The sequence below is a fragment of the Oryx dammah genome, unplaced genomic scaffold (assembly GCF_014754425.2).
Source record: "Oryx dammah isolate SB20612 unplaced genomic scaffold, SCBI_Odam_1.1 HiC_scaffold_29, whole genome shotgun sequence".
NCBI lineage: Eukaryota > Metazoa > Chordata > Mammalia > Artiodactyla > Bovidae > Oryx > Oryx dammah.
In genome coordinates, this window is record NW_024070213.1 from 15,673,717 (window position 1) to 15,696,053 (window position 22,337).

At 53.7% G+C, this 22,337-nt stretch overlaps 1 protein-coding gene across 1 annotated transcript in view; it reads right to left on the reverse strand.

The window, feature by feature from the left end:
* VWF (von Willebrand factor) overlaps nt 1–22,337 on the reverse strand; it is a 124,152-nt gene that overhangs the window by 67,859 nt on the left and 33,956 nt on the right. Inside the window, exons 9-17 of the mRNA XM_040234946.1 lie at nt 21,875–21,986; nt 20,909–20,955; nt 15,889–16,025; nt 15,459–15,597; nt 14,425–14,525; nt 9,540–9,735; nt 8,690–8,905; nt 2,315–2,555; nt 716–810 (exon numbers count right to left, since the gene is read on the reverse strand). Coding sequence (XP_040090880.1) covers nt 716–810; nt 2,315–2,555; nt 8,690–8,905; nt 9,540–9,735; nt 14,425–14,525; nt 15,459–15,597; nt 15,889–16,025; nt 20,909–20,955; nt 21,875–21,986 — 1,284 coding nt within the window. The remainder of the gene's footprint in view (nt 1–715; nt 811–2,314; nt 2,556–8,689; nt 8,906–9,539; nt 9,736–14,424; nt 14,526–15,458; nt 15,598–15,888; nt 16,026–20,908; nt 20,956–21,874; nt 21,987–22,337) is intronic.

A 22,337-nucleotide genomic window follows, 5' to 3' on the forward strand; every position in this document is an offset into this window, starting at 1 on the left:
AGAGGAGGAGATGGGTGGATGGCATGACTGACTCAATGGACAAGAATTTGAGCAAACTCTGGGAGATGGTGGAGGACAGAGGAGTCTGGTACGCTGCAGTCCATAGGGTAGCAAAGAGTCGAAATGACTTAGCAACCAAAGAACAATTTGCCTAAAGACATCCCACCTCCTCCTCCTAGGGGGTCCTTTCTACACAAGGATGACAATCTGTCTGGAATCCCATGAGGTCCCTGCTCCATAAATGTGAATATGGTCCCACCAGCCCCAGGTCAGCCTCTTCTCTCTCCTGTGTCTCAGCCCTAAACAGCACAGCATCAATTACGACCTTCACACTAAAGGCACCAGGTTCAAACTGCTCTCTCAAATCCAGCTGAGAAGCTTTCTAAATAGGTGTCCTGGTCAGCATGTCCCTTGATAGAGAGGCCATTGGAGGAGGGCGGTGTTGACCACAGTCAAAGTGGCCAACACAACACACCCACAGCTGCTCCCTGGTTTAAGGTTCCCGTGGGCAGAAGTGAGATCTCTCTGGTCCATGCTACAGGCAATTCAGTCTTTCCTCATCACAAAATTAAACTTCTCCTGCCTCAGTACTTGGGATGTCCACATGCAAAGTCCTGGAGGTCACCCACCCAAACACATGCCTGAATGCAGCCAGCCCCCTCACCCATGCCGTCTGAGCAGAGGAAGTGGGGAGCTCGTGGCGAGCAGTACTCACTGCGGTGGGACAGGGGACTGCTGAGGACTGCTTCAGGCAGCAGGCTTCCCGGGGCTCCACTCGTGGAGCAGTGCATGAAGCCATCTTCGCAGTAGCTGCAGAAACAAAGGTCACAGCCTCACTTAGAAGGACTCCCCGCCTCCCACAAGGTGCTCTGCCCACTCCAGCCGGGCTCCCATCCCGTCATCCATGTGAAACGCAGCTGCTCACCACATTACAAAACAAGAGGGCCACCAGGACCTTCTGATTGCCAAACTCAATGGCCTCTTCTCCAGGTAACACAAAGAGTCCAGGAGTTCCTGGGTTCCGGCCAGTTGCTGAGTGGCTTGGGAAAGCGATCATATCTCTAAGCCTCAAATTCCTACTGAAAAAGCCTGTCTGCCTAACAGTGTTGTTGCAAGGTCCCGGAGAGAAACACCTTGAATATTACAGCCCAGTCGCTCACTCGTGTCCTGACCCTTTGTGACCCCATGGACTGTAGCCCGCCAGACTCCTCTGTCCATGGAATTCTCCAGGCAAGAATACTGGAGTGGGTTGCCATTTCCTCCTCCAGGGGATCTTCCCAACCCAGGGATCGAACCCTGGTCTCCTGCACTACAGGCAGATTCTTTACCATCTGAGCCACCAGGGAAGCCCAGAGGGTGAGTGAAGGATTGAGGGGGTGATGAAAACATTCTGTATCTCGAGTGTGATGTACACACTTGTAAGCATCTGTAGCTCTCTATACCAAAAAGGAGAAATTTTATTGTGTGTAAATTATATCTCAATAAAACTTTTTCTAAATTTTTTTAAAAATCAGAACAGCAAAGGGGTCATAATCAGGGAAGCCGAGGCTGGATGCATTAGGGCTCCTGACACTATTCTCCCCACTCCAATGTCTGAAATTTTCCATCACCAGGACACTTCAGCTGGTTTCCCTTGTAGACGGTCAGATTCTTTGAGGCCCACTCTGTGTCCGGTTCATCTTCAGGTCACCATCTCTAGCCTAGCGCCCAGAACAGAACTGGTGCCAAGGAGTGTTTGTAAATGTTCTGTTACAGACTTTTTCTGCGACTGTGACTGCCCTGCTGACACTGATCACGCCCAAGGGCCTGGGTGAAGGACAGCAGGAAGTAGGTGTGATCTGGATGGTGTTTTTTTTTTGTTTTTTTTTTTTGTTTCAAGAAAAGCATGAAGCAAGTGGGGACAGTGATGTGCTCTGGAGGTGATGCCACTGTGGTCAATGTTCTTCTGGCTCAAATGCTTTGTCCTGAGAACACTGACAGAAGGCTGAAGGGGAGGTTGGCAGGGAGCACTCTCATCTCCTGTTCTAGAAAAGGGAAACTGATACCTCATGCAGGGAGTGGGGCTCCATGAGTCACAGCTGGCTTACTGCTCATGACTTACTCCCACCCCCAGCCTGAAGCTCCAATGCTGGGCACAGGAAGGCAGATAGAAGGCCTGGGTGATATCCCAGCTTAGCTCCCAACTCACTGTGCAACGGTGGGCAGGCACTTCCTGCCATGGGCCTCAGTGTACCCATCCATGAAATGGAGGACTCAGAGGACCATTTCCCAGCCCTGCCATTTCCGGGGTCCCCAGTCCCGCTGCTCGACTCACCACATGGTGTGATGGTCTGAGAAGATGTCTTCAGGTTGGAAGATCTCGCCATCGTAGTAACAGGGGCACTGGGCCTTGGGCACACAGGACCCCGTCTCATCCAGGAAGAGCCCCGGCGGGCAGAAGCAGCCCTCCAGACAGACCTCGGTGCATTCCTCGTCCGGGTGGGAGAGTGAGCGGCAGGTGAGGTTGCAGGGGGTCCCACACTGCTGGTACACCTGGCCGTGTGGGCAGCTCAGTGCTGGGGAGAGGGCGGGGCAAGGATAGACTCAGCAGAAACGTTAAGATGAGCAGGACTGTGGTTCTAGGACCAGCAGTCCCACCCGCTGCCTCTGGGACTCCCAATTATATCTGTATGGTCACCGCCTTATCTTCCCACTGGGAGCAAAAGTGTGTGTGTGTGCTTTTTTTCCCTATTTTTTGGCCGCATACGGGATCTTAGCTCCCCGACCAGAGTTGAAACCCCCTTCAGTGAAAGTGCACAGTCTTAACCACTGGACCACCAAGAATCCCCACAAATGACTGTTCTAATTACAGAAGCACATGCTTTCTCCTCTGTTTAACTAGGGGAACCATGCTTTGGTCTTCTTTGAATTCTCAGAGCCTGGGACAGAGCAGAAATCCTGGTAGATTTTAGGGCTGTAAATATCAACCCTGAATACTCATTGGAAGGATTGATGCTGAAGCTCCAATACTTTGGCCACCTGATGCGAAGAGCTGCCTCATTGGAAAAGACCCTGATGCTGGCAAAGACTGAGGGCAGGAGGAGAAGGGGATGACAGAGGATGAGATGGTTGGATGGCATCACCGGCTCAATGGACATGAGTTTGAGGAAGCTCCGGGAGTTGGTAATGGACAGGGAAGCCTGGCTTGCTGCAGTCCATGGGATTGCAAAGAGTTGGACACAGCTGAGTGACTGAACGACAATTAATAAATAAAAGACCTGGTAGGGATGGGCGAGGGCATTTCTCCCTTGATGATAAAAACAATGACAGCTCCCTTAACTGAGCACCTACTGGATACCCTGCTCTTAACGGGGGTTTTATGCCTTTGGTGCCTCTCAATGAGTGAGACCTCACAATCCCACCACCAGAGGTAAGAAACCGAAACTAAAGCTTAGTGACCCATCAGGGACCGGCCTTCCAGGAAGAGGCCGAGGCAGGATTTTTTTTTTTTTTTTTTTTTGGCTACATTGGGTCTTAGTTACAGCATATGGGATCTAGTTCCCAGATCAGGGATCGAATCCAGGCCCCTGCATTGGGAGCGCTGAGTCTTAGCCACTGGTCCACCAGGGAAGTCCTTGAGGCAGGATTTGAACCCAGCTCTCTGTGACAGCCCCAAAGCTCATGCTCTTAACTATTATGTTCTAAAAGAAAACAGTCCCCTAGGAGCTAGGCTTTGGGGACGTGCCAGTCACAAAGAACCGGGGCACTCAAAGCGGGCAGCACCCACCTCCCCATAGCCCTTGCCCTTCCTGGCCTTCTCCCACATAGAAATGTAAACAGCTAAGAGAATGGGCACTGAATACCAAGTTCAGTCCCAGCCATTCCTCTAGTCAGCAGTGTCCTCACTGGAATATAAAAATAGCATCCACTTGGGTGGCTGTGAAGGCTAAGGGAGTTTCGAGTCATGCCTGGCAGGTGGCGATTGTCTGCCGCTTTCCTGCCTTCGTGAGAAAGGGGAAACGCAGCCTGAGCTCTGCAGGCTCCAAACCTAAGAGGCCCTGGCACTGGTGGGTCCCAGCCAGGATTTAGCCCACCGTCTGAGCTCATGGTCCTCTCACAAGCTCCCCGATGATGGAATTCTTGACTGGTGGCGGTGGAGGGAAGTTGGTGTTGAGGGGCACTTGGCTCTTTCAAGATGCTTTCCCATTGCGGATCAGCTGTCATCCAAGAAATAAGAAGCTCACCCTGAGGACACTCCTCCCAGGATCATAGAACCTGTTGCTCCCTGTTAGAAGCCATTTCTCCAGCAGAAACCTGCTAGCTGTGTCCCAGGGAAGCTGTAAAGGGAAAGCCTAGTCGTGAACCTCAGAAATGTCCACGCCAGGATGCTTCCCCATCTACACCTGCCCTGGGTGGGCATGGTGTTTGAGGGAAGCTGGGAGGGGAGGGACTCTAACCATGTTAGACACAGACTTTTTTCCAAACCAGCAGAGACATTGGGTCATCGGATGAATATTTAGAGCAAAGGTGGATTAAGATGGGACGTGCATACATGATTCGCTCAGTTGTGCCCAACTCTTTGTGACCCCATGGACTACAGCCCGCCAGGCTCCTCTGTCCATGGGATTTCCCAGTCAAGAATACCGGAGTGGGTTGCCATTTCCTTCTCCAAGGGGATCTTTCCAATCCAGGAATCAAACCTGCATCTCTTGTGTCTCCTGCATTGGCAGGTGGATTCTTTACCGCTGTACTACCTGGGAAGCCCTAAGATGGGACAGGTTGGGTTCCAAAGATGGGCGTCCCAATCCACTGAACCTATGACTGTAAGGGCACATTTCACCCAATCAGAAGGAGCTAGAGCTGAGAAGGCTTTTTCCTCTGAGAAGCCGGCTCAGCCGTGTTAAATGTCTCCTTCTTCCCCAGAAGTAACATCATCTGTTCAACACGTGTTGACTGTGTGTCCACGGCATGGGGCGTGGGAGGGACTGTGCTAGGCTGGGGGATGCAGAGACGGTAAGACTTGGTCCCTGCCTGCCAGGAGCCTGGGGTCTTGTCTTTCCAAAGGAAACACAACCAATTCCCAAGGGAGAAAAAAAAATGTTGTGCTTCTCAGGACTCTCCTGATAGCACCTTGTAAAGCAGCTACACAATCGAGTCTTGCTCCATGAGAGTCCCCAGTGGGTACAGCCTTTTCTTGGGGACAGAGTTAGTTGTTTAGGGATTCTGCCCATTTCTCAGGAAGGGAAAATGAGGTGCAGGATGGAGGAGGAACCCAGGCATCCTGCCCCCCCTTCCTCAGAGGGACAACCCAGGGCCACCTGACTGGTTTTTTTCTGGTTTAGCTCATAGAGACAGATCCCTCTTGTCCTTAAAAGTCTTCAGGGTCAGGGTCTGCCGTGGTGGTCCAGTGGTTACAAATCTCAATGGTCCACTGAGCTCATGTGCCCCAACTGGAAAATCCATGCACCACGGTGAAAGATCCTGCCTGAGGCAAAGAAGATCCCAAAGCAACCAAATAAATATTTTTAAAAAGACTGACATAGCCTAGATAAATAAATGTTTTCTTTTAAAGTCTCCAGGGATGGGGTCTTCCCACCACCTGCACTTCCTGCCATATCACGCGGCCTTGGGAGCCAGGAAACTCAGGTCAGCACCTGCTGCTGTGGAGTCGGCCCATCCCCTTTTTGTTCTGTTCTGGGTGGGGGTTAAGAACAGCCGCTCCTAAGAGTTTAAAGACTATTTGGGTAAGCCCTTGGCATTCTGGGGGACTCTCCTAAAGGAGGAAATCCCTCGGGTGGTTCAGCACAGGGGTAATGCGTAATGTCTAACATCGGCAGACGGTTGAGATGACAGGGACAGAGTGAAGAGACAAAGGAGGTGATAGAGCAGTTAATGCCACTCGGGGACTGTGGGCAGAAACCACGGGAGACCCCTGTAAGTTAACGATGACTCAGAGCAGGTTTGCTTAGCCACAGAACCAAGCAGGCTCGCTTAGCAACAAAACCACGAGAGAAACAGGAGACGAGCCTCCAAACAATAAAACAATGATGGCGTGCAACCCACATCCTGCCCCGTGAGCTCAGTAAGCTAATGATCCTAGGACATGCTCTCTGCACCTACTGAAACAATAATTTGTGGACCCAGCTTGACCATGTAGGGACAAAAAAACTCACCTGCTCAACCTGGAGCCGGAGCTGATGATGGAAGCAGGATGTCTAGTCGAGAAAGACAGAGGTCTTCTCCCCCCTCCCCACTTTTCCTTTGATTATAAAACTGTAGCCCAGTAAGTTCTCAGGATGTGGCATTTCTCACCCACCCACTTGTACAACCTCACAAGTGTCCTATTCTAATAAATCACTTCTTATCTACCACTTGGCCTCTCGCTGAATTCTTTTCTGCCCTGAGACATAAACAACCGTGGTACTGGAGCTCTTTGGAGCTCACGAAAGAACACCAAACTGTTTTAAAAACAAATTCACAGACACCACTTACTCCAGATCATGTCTCCCAATTTCTAAACAGCAAACGCTGATGAGGGTTTTGGAGGGTGAAGTGAAGGGCTCAAAGCTAGTTGCCAGTGAGGTCTCAGCCTCAGTTCTCCTGGCTGCTGGCCTGTGACCTTTGACATTCCAGGGATGGCGGGTTGGGGGCACAACTGCACACATCTAAACATTTCTTCCTTTTCATCCTCACTGTGTGTCTGTTTCTCTTTTTCGTAAGGTCACTTAAAATCCAATCACACTTAAACTCATTTTTATAAGGTCGCTTAAACTTGGCTCATTTAATCCCAAATAATGACACTTTTGGAGCCCCTAAATCTAAACTCCTCTTCAAATAAGTATTATTAAGTCCTTTCACTGTTTTTTGTAGTTCCTATTTTCCTTTTCTATCAGAACCACCAACATTTATGTCTCCAAACACATCTGCTGCTGCTGCTAAGTCGCTTCAGTCGTGTCCGACTCTGTGCAACCCCAGAGACGGCAGCCCACCAGGCTCCGCCGTCCCTGGGATTCTCCAGGCAAGAACACTGGAGTGGGTTGCCATTTCCTTCTCCAATGCATGAAAGTGAAAAGTGAAAGTGAAGTCGCTCAGTCATGTCCGACTCTTAGCGACCCCATGGACTGCAGCCTACCAGACTCCTCTGTCCACGGGATTTTCCAGGCAAGAGTACTGGAGTGGGTCGCCAAATACATCTACTTCACCCTATAAATCAGTGTCCACTAGACCGTATCCTCCTTTCATGCCTTCACTTCTACATCCCTACTATTATTCCACCATCAGAAGCAACTTTTCTCCATCAAGAAAGTGCCTTTTTTAAAGCCTGGTCAAGGGCATGCGTGTACCTGCTAAGTCACTTCAGTTGCGTCCAACTCTTTGCGACCCCATGGACGGTAGCCCACCAGGCTCTTCTGTCCGTGGGATTCTCCAGGCACGAATACCGGAGTGGGTTTCCATGCCCTCCTTCAGGGGATATTCCCCACCCAGGGAGTTCCCCACCTCCAGGAAGCCTTCCTTGGTTGCCCCTGCCTTAATCTAACTATGCTCTTGCTCAGTGTGCCAGGCACCTAGTTAGGGAGGCAGTGTCCGTCTCTGCCTCAAACAGGAAGGCCCAGGCCCTCCAGCACCGTGGCTGCCTGGCCACGCAGGACACCCGGCAAATGTTCCCAGAGCAACAGTGACGACCAGGGACCAGAGTGCGGGGCACACACGAGCTCAGATGCCAGGCCTTTAACAGTGCCGGAGAGGCTCTCAGGTCGTCTGGGGACAATTACTTTATTCTACTTTATACGACTGCACACAGTGCTGGAGCTGTGGGCAGGACTGCTCCGAGGTTTACCTGAAGTTATAGGACGGGCTTCCTAGGTGGAGCTAGTAGTAGACGCTTCCTGCCAGTGCAGGAAACATAAGAGCTGCAGGTTCGATCCCTGGGTCGAGAAGGTCCCCTGCAGGAGGAACTGGCAACCCACTCCAGCATCCTTGCCTAGAAGATTCCACAGACAGAGGAGCCTGGCGAGCTATATAGTCCATAGGATTGCAAAGAGTTGGACATGACTGACCACACATGAGGAGGAGGATCAAAGAAGGATATATCCACAGTTATCTCAGAAAGTTATTAAAATACTCCTTTTCCCAGTTACACATCTCTGAGGCCAGATATTCACGCAAAGCGCTGCAAAGAGTCAGACACAACAGAAGCGACTTAAAGAAGTGAAAGTGAAAGTCACTCAGTCGTGTCTGAGCGACGCCATGGACTATACAGTCCATGGAATTCTCTAGACCAGGATACTGGAGTGGGTAGCCTCTCCCTTCTCCAGGGGATCTTCCCAACCCAGGGGTTGAACCCAGAAGGGACTTAGCACGCACACATATAAGCAGAGGACTGGTACCTGCCTCTCCCCCCTTGCTTCATCAGACCCTCCAGGTGTGCAGAAACCCATGGGCATCTGGGACCCACTCGCTCCTCACCCCCACCCTACGTGTATCCCACACTAGGTAGCAGCAGCCTCAGAAATATCTGCCAGGCAGGGACCCCAGTCCCCACTGCCCTGTCCTTCCAGGAAATGGGAAGGGTGAGGGGTGGGAGATACCCTGGGTTCCTTTCTCAGTGCAGTAAAGCGGAGACAGTGCTCTGACCTGGCCCAGAGCAGAGGGCATCCCAGCAGATCCCACTGGCTGGCCTGGAGGGGCAGCAGCCAGGGAGGACACTCACCACAGAAGCTGGGCTCCCGCCACCCGACGTGCACGCCCCTCCGGGCGCAGGCCGCTGCGTAGTTGGCCACCGCGCCGCACAAGCAGTCTCTGCCGTTGGAGCAGGCGCACACATCGAAGCGGCAGTTGCGCAGGTAGGGCAGCGGGCCCACGGCGCTGTGGCAGGCCTCAAACTTGGGGGACATCAGGATGGCGCAGGCCTGATCTGCGAACTTGGCTGTGGGGAAGGGAGGGGCGTGTCCAGACCGCGCACAGGCGCATGCACCCAAGACCAAAATCCCCAAACTCGCCCCCCCCCACCCCCCAGGCTGAGCCAACAGCAAAAACAGCTTCTCTCTGGTCTGGGAACCATGGCAATTTTTCCTCCGCAGCCAATATTATTTTTTGATTGGCTTCAATACACAATCAACTGCATTTCCCAGAGAGAAACTGTTCCCTGATGCAAACTTGGCGTCAGTTGGGAAAGAGGGCGCAGTTGATGTAGGCCCCAGATGCTGGGGCAGACCAATCTGCGGATGGCCACCCCCTGCATCTATCTTCTGGTAATGTAACTGCTGCTGAGACAGACTGAGAAGGTCCAGAGGAAGAACTGTGGACTATTCTTTTCTTTCCCAGGGTGTGGCCCACAGAGGGTGCTCAATAAAGAGACTTTGAAGAATAAATGATCCAGATAATCAAATGCGGAGGATGAAAAGAAAGACCCACCGGCTCCAGCCCCCTCACCATGGGCACAGTGTTCAGGAAACGCCCTGGAACAAGGGGGATCTCAAGGGTTTGGGGGCCCCCTCCCCCGCGGTGGGAGCTCCATCCCTGGAATGCACTGGCGCTCAGGGAGCTCGGGGCTCACGTACTCAGGCGCGGGTTGAGGCTGCAGGGGTCACTGGGCTGCTCTTGCAAGTCCTCACAGTCTGCGCGCAGCTTCCAGGAGTTTCCGAAGTGCTCCACCAGGGGCTCGACCAGGCCCGCGGGCGTCAGGAAGTCATCCCTCTGGTTGCCGTTGTAGTTCCCGCACAGCCCGCACGTCCTCCCCGCGTAGACCGGGGACAGCTGCAGGGGACAGACCATGTGGAGCAGCCGCCCCACCAGCCACAGCTTCCCTGCCCTCGTGAGATGGTTTACATCAAAAAAAAAGGTCCCCCAGAGGGGAGGAATAAATATGAATTTAATACACCACAGCTAAGCCCTGGGCTGCCAAAGAAACTAAAAACCCGAAGTGCGGTATCTGTTAACCGGTTCCCGGTAGTTCCTCCTGCTCTTAAATCTTCAGAATCAAAGCCCTGTCCTCTAGGAAGCAATTCAGGGATGATCCCCTCACTTAAATACCAGACACTGAGACCCAGAGAGGGACAGCAACTCACCTGTGGTCAGAGTTGGGCCCAGCCATGGGCAGAGCTCTGCCACCCTGGCCATCAGAGGACATGGCCGGGGAAACACAGTGCAAAGCTAGCCCCCTCCTTTCTTGCACACTTATCTCTGTCACACACGTGAAAGAAGCAGGCTGAGCGTTTATGGCCCAAGGTTTCTCAGAACATACACTGAGTGACCAAAAAAAAAAAAATACTCTTTCCTAGCGTCTAGATTTTAACTCAAGTCACTGGGCATCTTTGAGGAAAAAAGGCCATGAGTCCAAGAGGACCCCAGGGGTTGTGCTCATGATCCAAAGAGGTGGGCGGTGGGGATCAGCGAGGACCCAGGGGCGGCCTGCGAGGGGACCAGGAGGGGTGCAGGCCACTGGCATGTGCTCATTCTCGATGCTTCTGAGCCTGGGGTGTGCATTCACGGGTGACGTGGGGGTCCATGGTACAGCTGGAGTCATCTGCCCATCTCTTTTGGGGGGGATCTTAGTTCAAACTGGAGCAGAGGCCTAGACCCACTGGTGGCCCTGAGCCCTGCTCTGCAATTTACATGAATGCTAAGTCACTTCAGTCGTGTCTGACTCTTTGCGACCCCATGGACTGTAGCCCACCGGACTCCTCTGTCCATGGGATTCTTCAGGCAAGAATACTGGCGTGAGCTGCCATGCCCTCCTCCACGGGATCTTCCCGCCCCAGGGATTGAACCCGAGTCTCTTATGTCTCCTGCAATGACAGGAGGGTTCTTTACCACCAGAGCCACCTGGAAGCCCCAGAGTTCAATTGTGGCTTCAGGACCTCCTGTGTTCTGACACCCGGACAGGCTGGCTCTACAGGGTCATCTCTTGGAGCCCCTTCCAGCTTCCAGCTCCAACTCGACAAGACTCAGCATGAACAATCTTGTGAGGGTTTCGGATTCATACATGTGTATAATGGACCCAAGTTAATATCATTCAGAAAAAGGAAGATAGAGTAACGTTTCCTTGTTTGCTTGGCAAACAGCAAGCGTTGGCACGTCAGGCAGCCGCCCTTCCCTGAGGTCCCACTGAAAAATGTTGGTCCTCCCCCCCAGCACTCCCTGGCGCTCCTCTGCTGTCTCTCTCCTCCCCCTGGATGTATCACCTCCCAATGTGAGACACAGTTTCCTTGTCGGTTCTGCTTATTGTCTGTTCCCCTCCATTAGAATTTAAACTAAACAAAGCCAGGATTCGGGTCTGTTTTGTGTCACTGCTGCAACCTCGGTGGTGTGCTCAGTGAGTGAATGGCTGGACGGTGTCTGGACGGATTTGTGAGTGAGCCAGGCGCTCCTCTGGACGCCAGCCCCGGCGAAGCTGGGGAGGCGCCTGTCCCCTCGCCCACATCCCAGCACCGTCTCTCTTCCCTCCTGGTTCCCAGGCCCCCAGGCCCTCAAGCTCCCCCTGTTCACCCACCAGGCCTGCCTTCTCCACCATCCCCCACTTTCTACGACTGTCCCCTTCTGTCCCTGGGGCTGGTCTCGGAGGCTGGCTCAGCAAAGGGTTAGGAGGGTGGACATGTCTGTGGAAGCCAGGCCTATACTGTCCAGGATCGGGGACTTGGGCAGAATGCGCCGGCTATTTGCTGTTTGGAATAAACCTCAGAGGCACTTCTGACCAAGTGAAAACTGTCAGAACCCTTTATCCTCCGCTCTAAGGCTGAGCTGGGCCTGCCTCACAGCTGGCATGGATGGCGGGATTCACACCGCACCCAGAGAGCCACTGGCAGCTTCTCTTTCTCCCCACCTCACCCCACTGCCTTGGTGGGGAGCAGGGGTCCCCAGCCGCCACTCCCAGGTATCCTGACACCAGCCAGTGCCCTCCACTCGGCGGTCCCCACAAACCCGGGGTCAGCAGGGAAATGCACTCCTTCACACACACCAAAACACCTAGGACGTTCCCCAGGCTGGGGTCACCTGCCTGTGGTCTTGACCAGTGAAGGCCTCTTCTCTTTTGTCAAACCCACCAAGCCCGGCCCCAGAGATAACCGTGCAGAAGCAAGTCTGCCTTCTCTCCTCAGAGGAGACAGAAGGCAGAGGAGCTTGCGGGGAGGAGGTCAACCACCCAAGACAAAGCGTCATGGGTCTGCTGAAGCGGGGTGGCGGGGCGCCTCACAGATCAAGAGCACCCTCCCTGTGCGGAGGGAAGTGCCTGAGAAAGTGGGGGAGTTAACGGGGCTGCCTGCCTTGATGACCGGGGTGTGGGAGACCTGAGTTCTGCTCACTCTGTAACCAAATGACTGTGAGTCACTGTCCTGCTCCAGAAATGAGCGTATCTTTATTTCCAACTGTACCTGAGGGTTTGATAAGATCTCTAAGATTTTCATGTTCTTCTTCTTTTTTAAGTTGTTGGGTGAAGGCAACTTTTATTTTTTATTTATTTCTCTATGTGTGTGCCATCACTCAATCATACCCAACTCTTGGTCACCCCATGGACTGTAGCCTGCCAGGCTCCTCTGTCCATGGGATTCTCCAGGCAAGAATACTGGAGTGGGTTTCCTACTCGAGGGGACCTTCCCAACCCAGGGATCGAACCAATGTCCCTTTTGTCTCCCGTATCAGCAGGCAGATTCTTTACTACTTACTTTTTACTACTGAACCACCATGGAAGCCCTTTACTGATTTATTATTTATTTATTTGGCTGCTCCAGGTCTCATCTGTAGCATGTGGGATCTAGTTCCCTGACAAGGGATTGAACCAGGGCCTCCTCTACTGGGAGCACAGAGTTTTAGCCACGGGACACTAGGGAAGTCTCAAGGTTTCCATGCTCTATAATCTTAGTGGTCACAGCTTTAATTTTCTTATAAAAGAAAAAAAAAAAGGTGTTGATTTGGAACTCTGTCAGGGACTTGAAGAGAAAGAATATGACGTCACAAGGATGGAGGGCACCAGGATGTCCTCAGGGACACCCCAGACGCCCATCGCAGGATCATACAGAGGCCTGGGGAACACTGGCCCCCCAGATGCCAAAGGGGACCCTCCAGGGGTTTTAATATATCCAGGGTAAGGGTTCTCAAAGTGTGGTCTTGGGACCTGTGGGATGGGGTGGTCCCGGAGGTCCTTTCAGGAGGTCCATGCGGCCAAAACTATTTTCCCATGACTTTTTCCCTCTCGTTCTCTGTGAGTGTGCAGTGGAGTTTTTCAGGGCCTACGTGACACGTAACACTGCAGAAGTCAAAAGGATTCCAACTGTCTTCTGTCAAGACAGCCATTAAAGAAATTTGCAGACACATAAAACATTGGTATTCTCACTCCTTAACTTTGTTTTGGAAAACAGATTTTTTTATCTTTACATTAATATGTAGTGACTCCACTATTGGTATTTTTTAACGAGTTAACAAGGGTCTCTGATTTAATTTCTAATCTGGTAAATATCACTAGATAAGTGAAAGTGTTAATTGTTCAGTCATGTCTGACTCTGCGACCCCATGGACTTCTATCCATGGGCTTCTCTATCCATGGGATTTCCCAGGCAAGAATACTGGAGTGGGTTGTCATTTCCTTCTCCAGGGGATCTTCCCAAACCAGGGATCGAACCCAGGTCTCTCACCTTGCACGCCGGTTCTTTACTTTGTGAGCCATGAGGGAAGCAATAGAATACATCAATAGATACAACCCCTTAGCAGATCTCAGCACCTTCGGTAAAATTTAAGAGTGCAAAGGCATCTAAGACATCCAAGTGAGAAGCGCAGGTCTAGTAGTGGAGACCCTGCCCAGGTAGCTGATCAAGGTTGCAGTCCTGGGCACATCTCCTGGCTCCCATGAGTCTTGCTTGCTTTGTTTATGAAAAAGCAGTGACAGTACCTTCTGGGGAAATTTTCACAGGAAAACATGGATCTGGAAGCCAGCCCTGTGAAATATACGGATCCCTATCCAAGAGTGACTCTGAGAACACAGAGAGCAGTTGGAAGTGACCCCCAGGCTGCCAAGCCCCTGGATGGGGGTGAGGGGGTTTGGATCTGGCAGCTCCCAGAACAATCCTTCACAGGTAGTGGGTACATGACCCAGGTCTTCGCTGTGAGTCCCACAGCAGGTGCCCCAGGGAACACCCTCTGATCACAAGCCTTGTTGCAGTTAGGAGCCTTAGCAGTAAACCAGCTGCCCACCACCATCCCCAACCCAGCCCTGCAGGGAGCCCACCCAGGCTGGAAACCCTCAGAGGACCAGAGCCCAGCACCCAGGAACTCCCAGGGTAAACAAGGGGCATCCAGACAGCAATCCCCAGCCTCTCATACACAAGAGAGGCCTGTTCCTCGCTCTGGGGGCTCAGGGCGGGTAGGGAGAGAAAGGAATTCCCCTCCCGCCCTCGAGCTCTCCCATCAGAGCACAACAGGGGCTTTGTGTGGTCCGGCTGCCAGGAGGGCGCCTACCTTCAGCAGCAGCCTCCCGCGGCCATCCCAGTCTATCTGCAGGTCCTCCCCGAAGCTAAGGTGCAAGGAGGCCGTCACAGTGTGCTGGATCCGGAGGTCACCTGGAACCAAGCAAGGTCGGGATTCAGGCATGGGGTACGGCCAGGGCAGAGGGCAGCAGGTAGATGGGTTGTAGAGAGAGGTGGGCTTTGTCACAAAGGACTGTGGCAATGAAAGCAGTGAATTAGGGGGCAGCTGGGGGGTGGCCATGAGGCTTACAGAGGGTCTCAGAGGAAAGGAGGATCAGGGTGGGTGCAGCGCAAACTGGGCTCCACGTAGAAGAAGGTGCCTCTGCATCCCTCCGGTAGCCTGCCATTTCCCATACTGCCACGAGGGGGCAGTAGAGGCTCCTGCATCCTTAGCTTATACACATGCCCTGAGCCGGGATGGGTTTTTCACTGAACCTCTTCTAACCCCTTTATCATTCCCTGGGCTGTGGCCCATGCTTCCAGGCTGAGTGACCCAGTCCTCACCACTGAGCAATGCTGTGAGCAAAGCTAAACCTGCGGTTTTCTCTGGAGATGACGTAGGAGGCACACCTCTTATCCTAGGGAACATAGGATCTCATGGGAGACACACAGCATTAAGCACACACAGACAAGCTGTGGACCCACTGGCCCAAGTTCACCCACTCTGTGCAATATGGGGATGCTGAGCCATAAGGTGGCCAGTGGTCATAAAGAAGAGGGGAGGGGTACGGGAGCCCCTTTGAGAGAGAAGGTTGGAATCATGTTGTGGGTAATGGTGCACTGCCGCCTGGCAAAGTCACTGAGCGGGGAGCTTTTCCCAGAGGTCACAGGGTCACCTGGCTTTGCCCCATGATGCCACCCCGCCATCATTCAGCTCATCCTCCTCCTCCAGGAAGCCTTCCTTTCTTGCAGCATAAATTCAGACACCAGCCTGTCCTCCAACAATAGCACTCCTTCACATTCTCACAGAAGAGGCGGCAGTGAGGGGTGGGGGCGCTGAGGGCAAGCTGGGTGGAGGGCGCCCACCTTGCAGGAGGGGAATCTGGACGTCCTGGCCATCCAGGGCGACTCCACCCCCGTGCTTCAGCTTCAGGAGGCCGTGGTGCGGGCTGGGCAGGCGGACGGTGACGGAGCGGGTGCAGACCGCATCAGGGTCGTCGGCACACTGCCAGGAGGGGTGTGCAGAGGGGTGTCACCACCACCCCCAGCCCAGCCCAGCCCCCAGCCCATGCACTCAGGGAAAGACCCCAACCAGGCAGCCTCAGCTTCGCTCACTCGGAACCACTCTCTCCTCAAGACTCTAGACCCAAAGGGAATCAGGGACCCGGATCCTCAAGGAGCCCTGGGCGCCCTGTCTGTCCTCCTCTTTGCTGGGTGGTCCAGAAGAAAGAAGTACACATGGAGTCACCTTGGCCCTCATCCCCGTGGGCACCCCGGGGCTGCCTGGCGGGCTCACCTGAACAGTCTCTATGACGACGGAGAAGGAGTGGTCCTGGCAGTCCTGGGCCAGCAGGTACTGGCAGACCCCGCTGAAGGTGAAGTGCCTGTCGTCAAAGCTCTTGAAGTGGGATTGTCCTGTGATGAGACACTCTCCTGGGGGGACAGAGGGAGAGGAGAGTGGGTGTCTCAGCAGGAACCCTGGGGAGACGGGGGGAGGGGAGAGTGGGTGTCCCAGCAGGACCCCTGGGGAGACAGTGGAGGGGAGAGTGGGTGTCCCAGTGGGTTCCCTGGGGGGACAGGGGCAGGGGAGAGGGGGTGTCCCAGCAGGTCCCCTGGGGGGACAGGAGGAGGGGAGAGGGGGTGTCCCGGTGGTTCCCCTGGGGGTGTCCCAGTGGGGGGCACTTCCTGGGTTTCTCCCCACCACGGTCTAGAGAGGGGCCCCACAGGAGGACTCTACTCAGGCCCCACTCCTCTGGCCATGGGAGGTCAAGGCCCAGTGGGTCAGTCCTGAGCCTCAGGGAGTGAAGTCACAGCCAGGGAGTCACACCCAGGGGCCTGGGCTGTGGGGGGCAGTGACGCGGGGTCAGAAGCCAGGGTTAGTTCCAGCTCTGGGCTCTGGGTTCACTGTGGCCCCCAGCCCTCCCCATTGCCTCCCTGGGCTCTGCTCTGCTGGGGTCAGAAGCCTTTCTCTGCACTGTTATCATGGGGGCTCCCCCCAACCAGGAGAGTCCCTGAGGGCAAGAAGGCAGAAAGCCAGCCCAGAACAGTGATGGGGCCAGCAGTCCAGGGGCCGGGATGCTGTCCTCACCCCTTGCCCAGCCGAGGGGCAGCTCTCAGGCCTCCTCATGGGCAAATCCCTGCTGGGACTTCAGCGGGGCCAGTGGGGGCCCAGGACACCATCTGTCCACTATCTCACCACCACCCAAGCCAGCTCCCCAGCCAGGCTGACACAGCTGGGGGTGGCCGCGAGGACTCCCCAGCATCACCCTGCAGCCCCAGCCCTCGACTTGCCCCAGATCCAACCATTATTCTCTCCTCCCCAGGCCCCGGATCAGCCCATGGTGCAGGCCCAACACACCCTGGACCACAGACCATCTGTGAGGGGGAAGGGGGCTCTGCCATCATCTCCAGTGATGCCCACTGGCCCCGCCCCACTCAGGGCATCCCCATCTTGGGGCCCACAATGGCCCCACTGAAGCCCAAGCAGTATCTGGAGTCCTTCCCAGCCCCTCTCTCTGCGTCCCCTCTCCACCTTCTCCTCTACAAACAAATAACCATGGACACATGCCATGGCTGTTCCACAAAGTGGGAGCCCTCCTTCCCGGCCCTATCACCCCCAGCCTGCAAACAGCAAAGACTCATCCTCCACCGCACGGATCTGCTCTGCACCCCAAGTTCCCCCTAAATGGGCCCTACAGCCAGCTCCATCTCCAGGGGCTGATGCTGGGCCCTGTCACACAGTCGGGAGTCCCCAAAGGCCTAAGGCAGGGAGGTGGGGGGCGTGCCAGCTGCCCACCTGTCAAAGACCAGGCTTATCAGCCCCTGACTACCACCTCATGCCTATATCTGCACTGAAAGGCACAGCGGGCATGGGGCGGGACCCCAACTTGGGGTCTCCAGGTGTGGCCCTGCCCTTGGAAATCAGGGGAAGGGCAAGTAGCCCCCAAACCTCCATTAAAACCCTTAATCAGAGACTTCCCTGGCAGTCCAGTGGCTAAAACTCCACTCTCCCAGTGCAGGGGGCCCAGGTTCCATTCCTGGTCAGGGAACTAGATCCTGCACGCCACAACTAAGACCCAGCACAGCCAAATAAATCAATATTTTTTAAAATAAAATAAACAACAGAGTTGGGAGGGCTTCCAGATTGGTGAGCTTATCTACACTCAGGAGGTGGTGACCCCCGTTCCATGGGGAAAGAAGCTCCTAGGCTCAGGACCTTTCCAGAGCTTGCCCTGTGTACCTCTTCATCTAGCATTTGTATCCTTCATATTTTTTTTTGTAATAAACTGGTAATAGTAAATGTGATGTTTGCCCAAGTTCTGTGAGCCATTCTAGCAGTTACCATGGCTGGCATCAGAAGTAGGGACACTTGGTTGCAGACCTTCACCTCCGGGTTCTGCACTAACCCCAGGTAGTCAGGCTCAGAAACGCAGTGAAGTGTAGGGCACCCAGGTGGCATCCAGTAAGTCAGAGAATTGGCTGTTGTGGGGAAAACACGAATGCATGGTACCAGAACTGTGAGCAGAAACAAGTCATGACTTCCCACTGCACTGCCCCCCAAGAAGGGCACGAATAAGGGGTCACTCTTTGTGGAAGAGCATAACGAGCAATGACTAGGGGCAAGGGTGGGCAAGGGTCACCCCAGCTGATTGCAGCCAAGCTGGAATTCCAAATCCACAGGTGTCATGAGAAAGCCTTTTTAAAAAAGATACTTGTTTATTTGGCTTTATCGAGTCTCAGCTGTGATGTGTGGCCTTAGTTGCTCTGTAGCATGTGGGATCTTACTTCCTCGACCAGGGATCAAACACACATCCCTGCACTGCAAGGCAGATTCCTAACCTGGACCGTCAGGGGAATCCCGAAAAAGCCTTTCTGAAAGGGATTTTTCAGATGCTATCATCATTCCACAAAGTGACACAGCCCTGGGCATCACAAGTCTTGGCCCCATCACAGGGAAATGGGCGGGAATGCTTCCCCCAGCCTCTCTCTGTTTTCTCAAGAGCACTCTAATCTGAGTAAGAAATTGAACTTGCCTTATCTCTGACAATGCCCAGGAAAAGAATGGTCAATGAGAGAATCCGCAAACGTTCAAAAGCAAAACCTTGGGGCCTGAATCTACTCCTCCGATCTGATTTCCTGCTCTGACCTCCCCTGATGGGCATCCTTAAGTTTCCCGGGAATCAGAAGTCTGAATATTGTATTTAGCTTCTCTCCTTGGTACAGCTGAGGGATGGGGCTGCCTCACAGGAAACCCAGGAACACAGCCGTGCTGGAGAGCCGTGAGCCCAGGGGGCTGGAGGAGGAGCCAAAAGGATGGGCTGCACAGTGACACTCACCCAAGCCCTGCCCACAGGTTCCCGAGAAGACCAAGTTCTGCCAAGAGCACGCCCAAAACGTTCCCAGCCACTTGGTCAGCAAAAGGCAGCCGGACATGCCACTGGCCACCACTGGACGCAGCAGGTGGGCAATAAAGGTTTGGGTCGTCTCCCGCAACTTCCAATTAGCTTGATTTCATGGGGATCCTGGACACGTGTGTGTGTGTGTGTGTGTGTGTGCGTGTGTTAGTCACTCAGTCATGTCTGACTCTTTGCGACCCCATGGACTATATATAGTCCACCAGGCTCCTCTGTCCATGGAATTCTCCAGGCAAGAATACTGGAGTAGGTTGCCATTCCCTTCTCCAGGGGATCTTCCCAATCCAGGGATTGAACACAGGTCTCCTGCACTGCAGGCAAATTCATACTGTCTGAGCCACTGAGGAAGTCAACCCACATGGCAAGTACGAAATAGAGGTCAGGCAGTTGTGAGTTTGAGTCTGTGAATTGTGAGTTTGTCTCTATCTTATAGCAGCTGTGTGACTCTGGGTGAGTTACCTGACCTCTCTGAACCTGTTTCCTCTTTTGTAAAATGAGAATAAATTGCACCTGCCTCATGCTAAGTCGCTTCAGTCGTGTCCGACTGTGTGTGACCCCATAGACGGCAGCTCACCAGGCTCCCCCGTCCCTGGGATTCTCCAGGCAAGCACACTGGAGTGGGTTGCCATTTTCTTCTCCAATGCATGAAAGTGAAGAGTGAAAGTGAAATCGCTCAGTCATGTCCGACTCTTAGCGACCCCATGGACTGCAGCCCACCAGGCTCCTCCGTCCATGGGATTTTCCAGGCAAGAGTACTGGAGTGGGGTGCCATCTCCTTCTCCACCTGTCTTATAAGGAATAGAAAATGTCATGTAACTGACCGAAAAGGGAGACGCATCAGGAGAAGAGCCAGGGTCATGGCGGGGGGCAGCTGGAGGGGAGGAGGCAGAGGGAGATCTGAGCAGACAAAATTTGCTGTAGATGGAGTTGGGGCTAAACAGAGGAGACAGTAAAAGGCAGAGATTGTATTGAAACTTTTCCTAAATGGATTTTCCAGGGTGGAGACAGGGTAGGAGAAATCACTGGGTGGCCTGGTTTTTCTAGCTCATGTGGTGCTGTGCTCAGGCACTCAAACATGTCCGACTCTTTGCAACCCCATGGACTGTAGCCCACCAGGCTCCTCCCTCCATAGGATTCTCCAGGCATGAATACTGGAGTGGGTTGCCATTTCCTCCTCCAAGGGATCTTCCCAACCCAGGGATCAAACCCAGTTCTCCTGTGGCTCCTGCATTGCAGGCAGATTCTTTACCTGCCTCAAGATTCTTTTACTAAGAAACCTGGGAAGCCCTTGGGTCCTGCCAAGGTCTTTGGCTAAGGCATTCTGGAAAATTCCAGAAATTTCTCACCTCAAAGTGAAAGTGAAGTCGCTCAGTCGTGTCTGACTCTTAGTGACCCCATGGACTGCAGCCTACCAGGCTCTCCATCCATGGGATTTTCCAGGCAAGAGCACTGGAGTGGGGTGCCATTGCCTTCTCCTGCCAAGGTCTTTGGCTAAGGCATTCTGGAAAATTCCAGAAATTTCTCACGTCAACTTTAAAGAATTATCAAGCCCTCCTTCCTCTTAATTTTCCAAGGAATCTGCGTCATCTTTGTTTAGTCATCCATGACCTTGCAGGTTTCACAGCTCACGCAACTGTAATCCTCTGAGCAAACAGGTGACAGGAAATAGGGTGAAAGATTTGCCCAGCTGCAGTCTCTGGTTTCACTGCTGGGGGGCTCCCTTGGCTGGCCGGAAAGGAACAGTTTAGCACAGCTGGTGCTGCAGCTGTGAACAGGGGCTGCATCCAGCCTGCATGTCCAGGTGAGGAGAAGCTGCCTGGTTACATGGCCCTCCCCGTCTGGTAAGGGAGGCTGCACCTCTCCACCAAGAGGAGGGCAGTGGTGTGGGGGGAAGCTCCCTACCTGGACAGTCCTCATTGCTGCAGACCCACTGGCTGTTTCGGCAGATGCTGGTGGAGAGAGAAGCACGGGTTATGGGTGGGTCTGCAGAGGCAGGCATCCATGAATGGATTTGGAGAGGACACCGCCACCCCACAGCCCCCAAGGAGGGGTATGGGACCAGAAAGCCACCCAAATCAGAGAGGGGCTTCAGGAGGTGACGGTGCACCTAGTGGGGCTTCAGCCGCAGAGGAATCATGGAGACAACACCGAGGCAAGGGAGCAAACCCTGACAGACAGATAGAAAAGGGAGAGCAAGTGAGTCCACCCAGGCACAAAGCAGTTGAATCTCTACCCTCTCAACACACACACACACACACGCATACACGCACACGCACATATACAAACACATACATGCACAGACACACACAAACACATGTGCACACCCATACACACATATATACACACCATATACACATGTACACATATAAACACACATATACGAAATGCACACACACGCACACACATATCGCTGGTGGAAGACAGAAAGCGTGGACCCTGACGGGGTAACGCCCTGACCGGTGCTGGGCAGCCCTGGAGACCCCTGGAAGACAGCCCAGGAGGGAAAGGCAGCCAGGGACAAGGTCTTGAGGTGTTCCCCTCCCCTGTGTGAGGTGGGGGACACCCAGAGCGGCTTCTGGAAGAAATGGCTTGAGAGAAGCAAAGGCAACAGGAAGAAAGAGTCGCTTACTAAAGCATGGCTGGGGGTGTGGCTAGACACGCTATTTGCCCGTGAAGCGGCCTTACCTCCATCCCCCCTCCTCCAGGCAGATCTGTATAGAACCCTTGCTCCCCATCGTGAACCTTCATGGCCTTTCCCAAACCACCCCCAGCCCAGGCCTGCTGGTACCCTGAACCCCCCTGCTGGCCCACCGGCCCCTCCCCAGCCCCTGGCAGCTCCCCAAACCTGCACTGTTCAGCCCCACTTACCAGGTGTTGCAGTCTCGCGAGAGGGAGGCGCCTGGAGGGTATGGCTTTCCAGCATGCACACAGGGACACTCGGCACTTTCCACACAGCGGCCTTCATCCAGGAGCTGTCCCTCTGGGTCAAGGGCATCAAGACAAAGACTCAGCCTTGTCACCATCATGACTCATCTCGCAGCCACAGAAGCCCCGGGGGGGTCATCTGCTCAGGGCTTCTTGCAGAAAGCTCAAAGGACTCATTCTATGATGCTGACCTTTCAGTTTGCAAAGTGAGGGGGTGGGGTGGGGGGCTATTTATTTCCACTCTAGTGATGAAGCAATGGGGGAAAGAATTTTGTTCAAGGCCTTCCAGAAAGGAAGCCATGAGTCTAGGCTGAAGGCTTCTCCCAGAAAGCTCAAAGAATTTCTTTTCTGTCTATCTTGCACAGAGGTGGGAGAAGACTGTTTGTCTCCATGTTCGTCTCAAAGA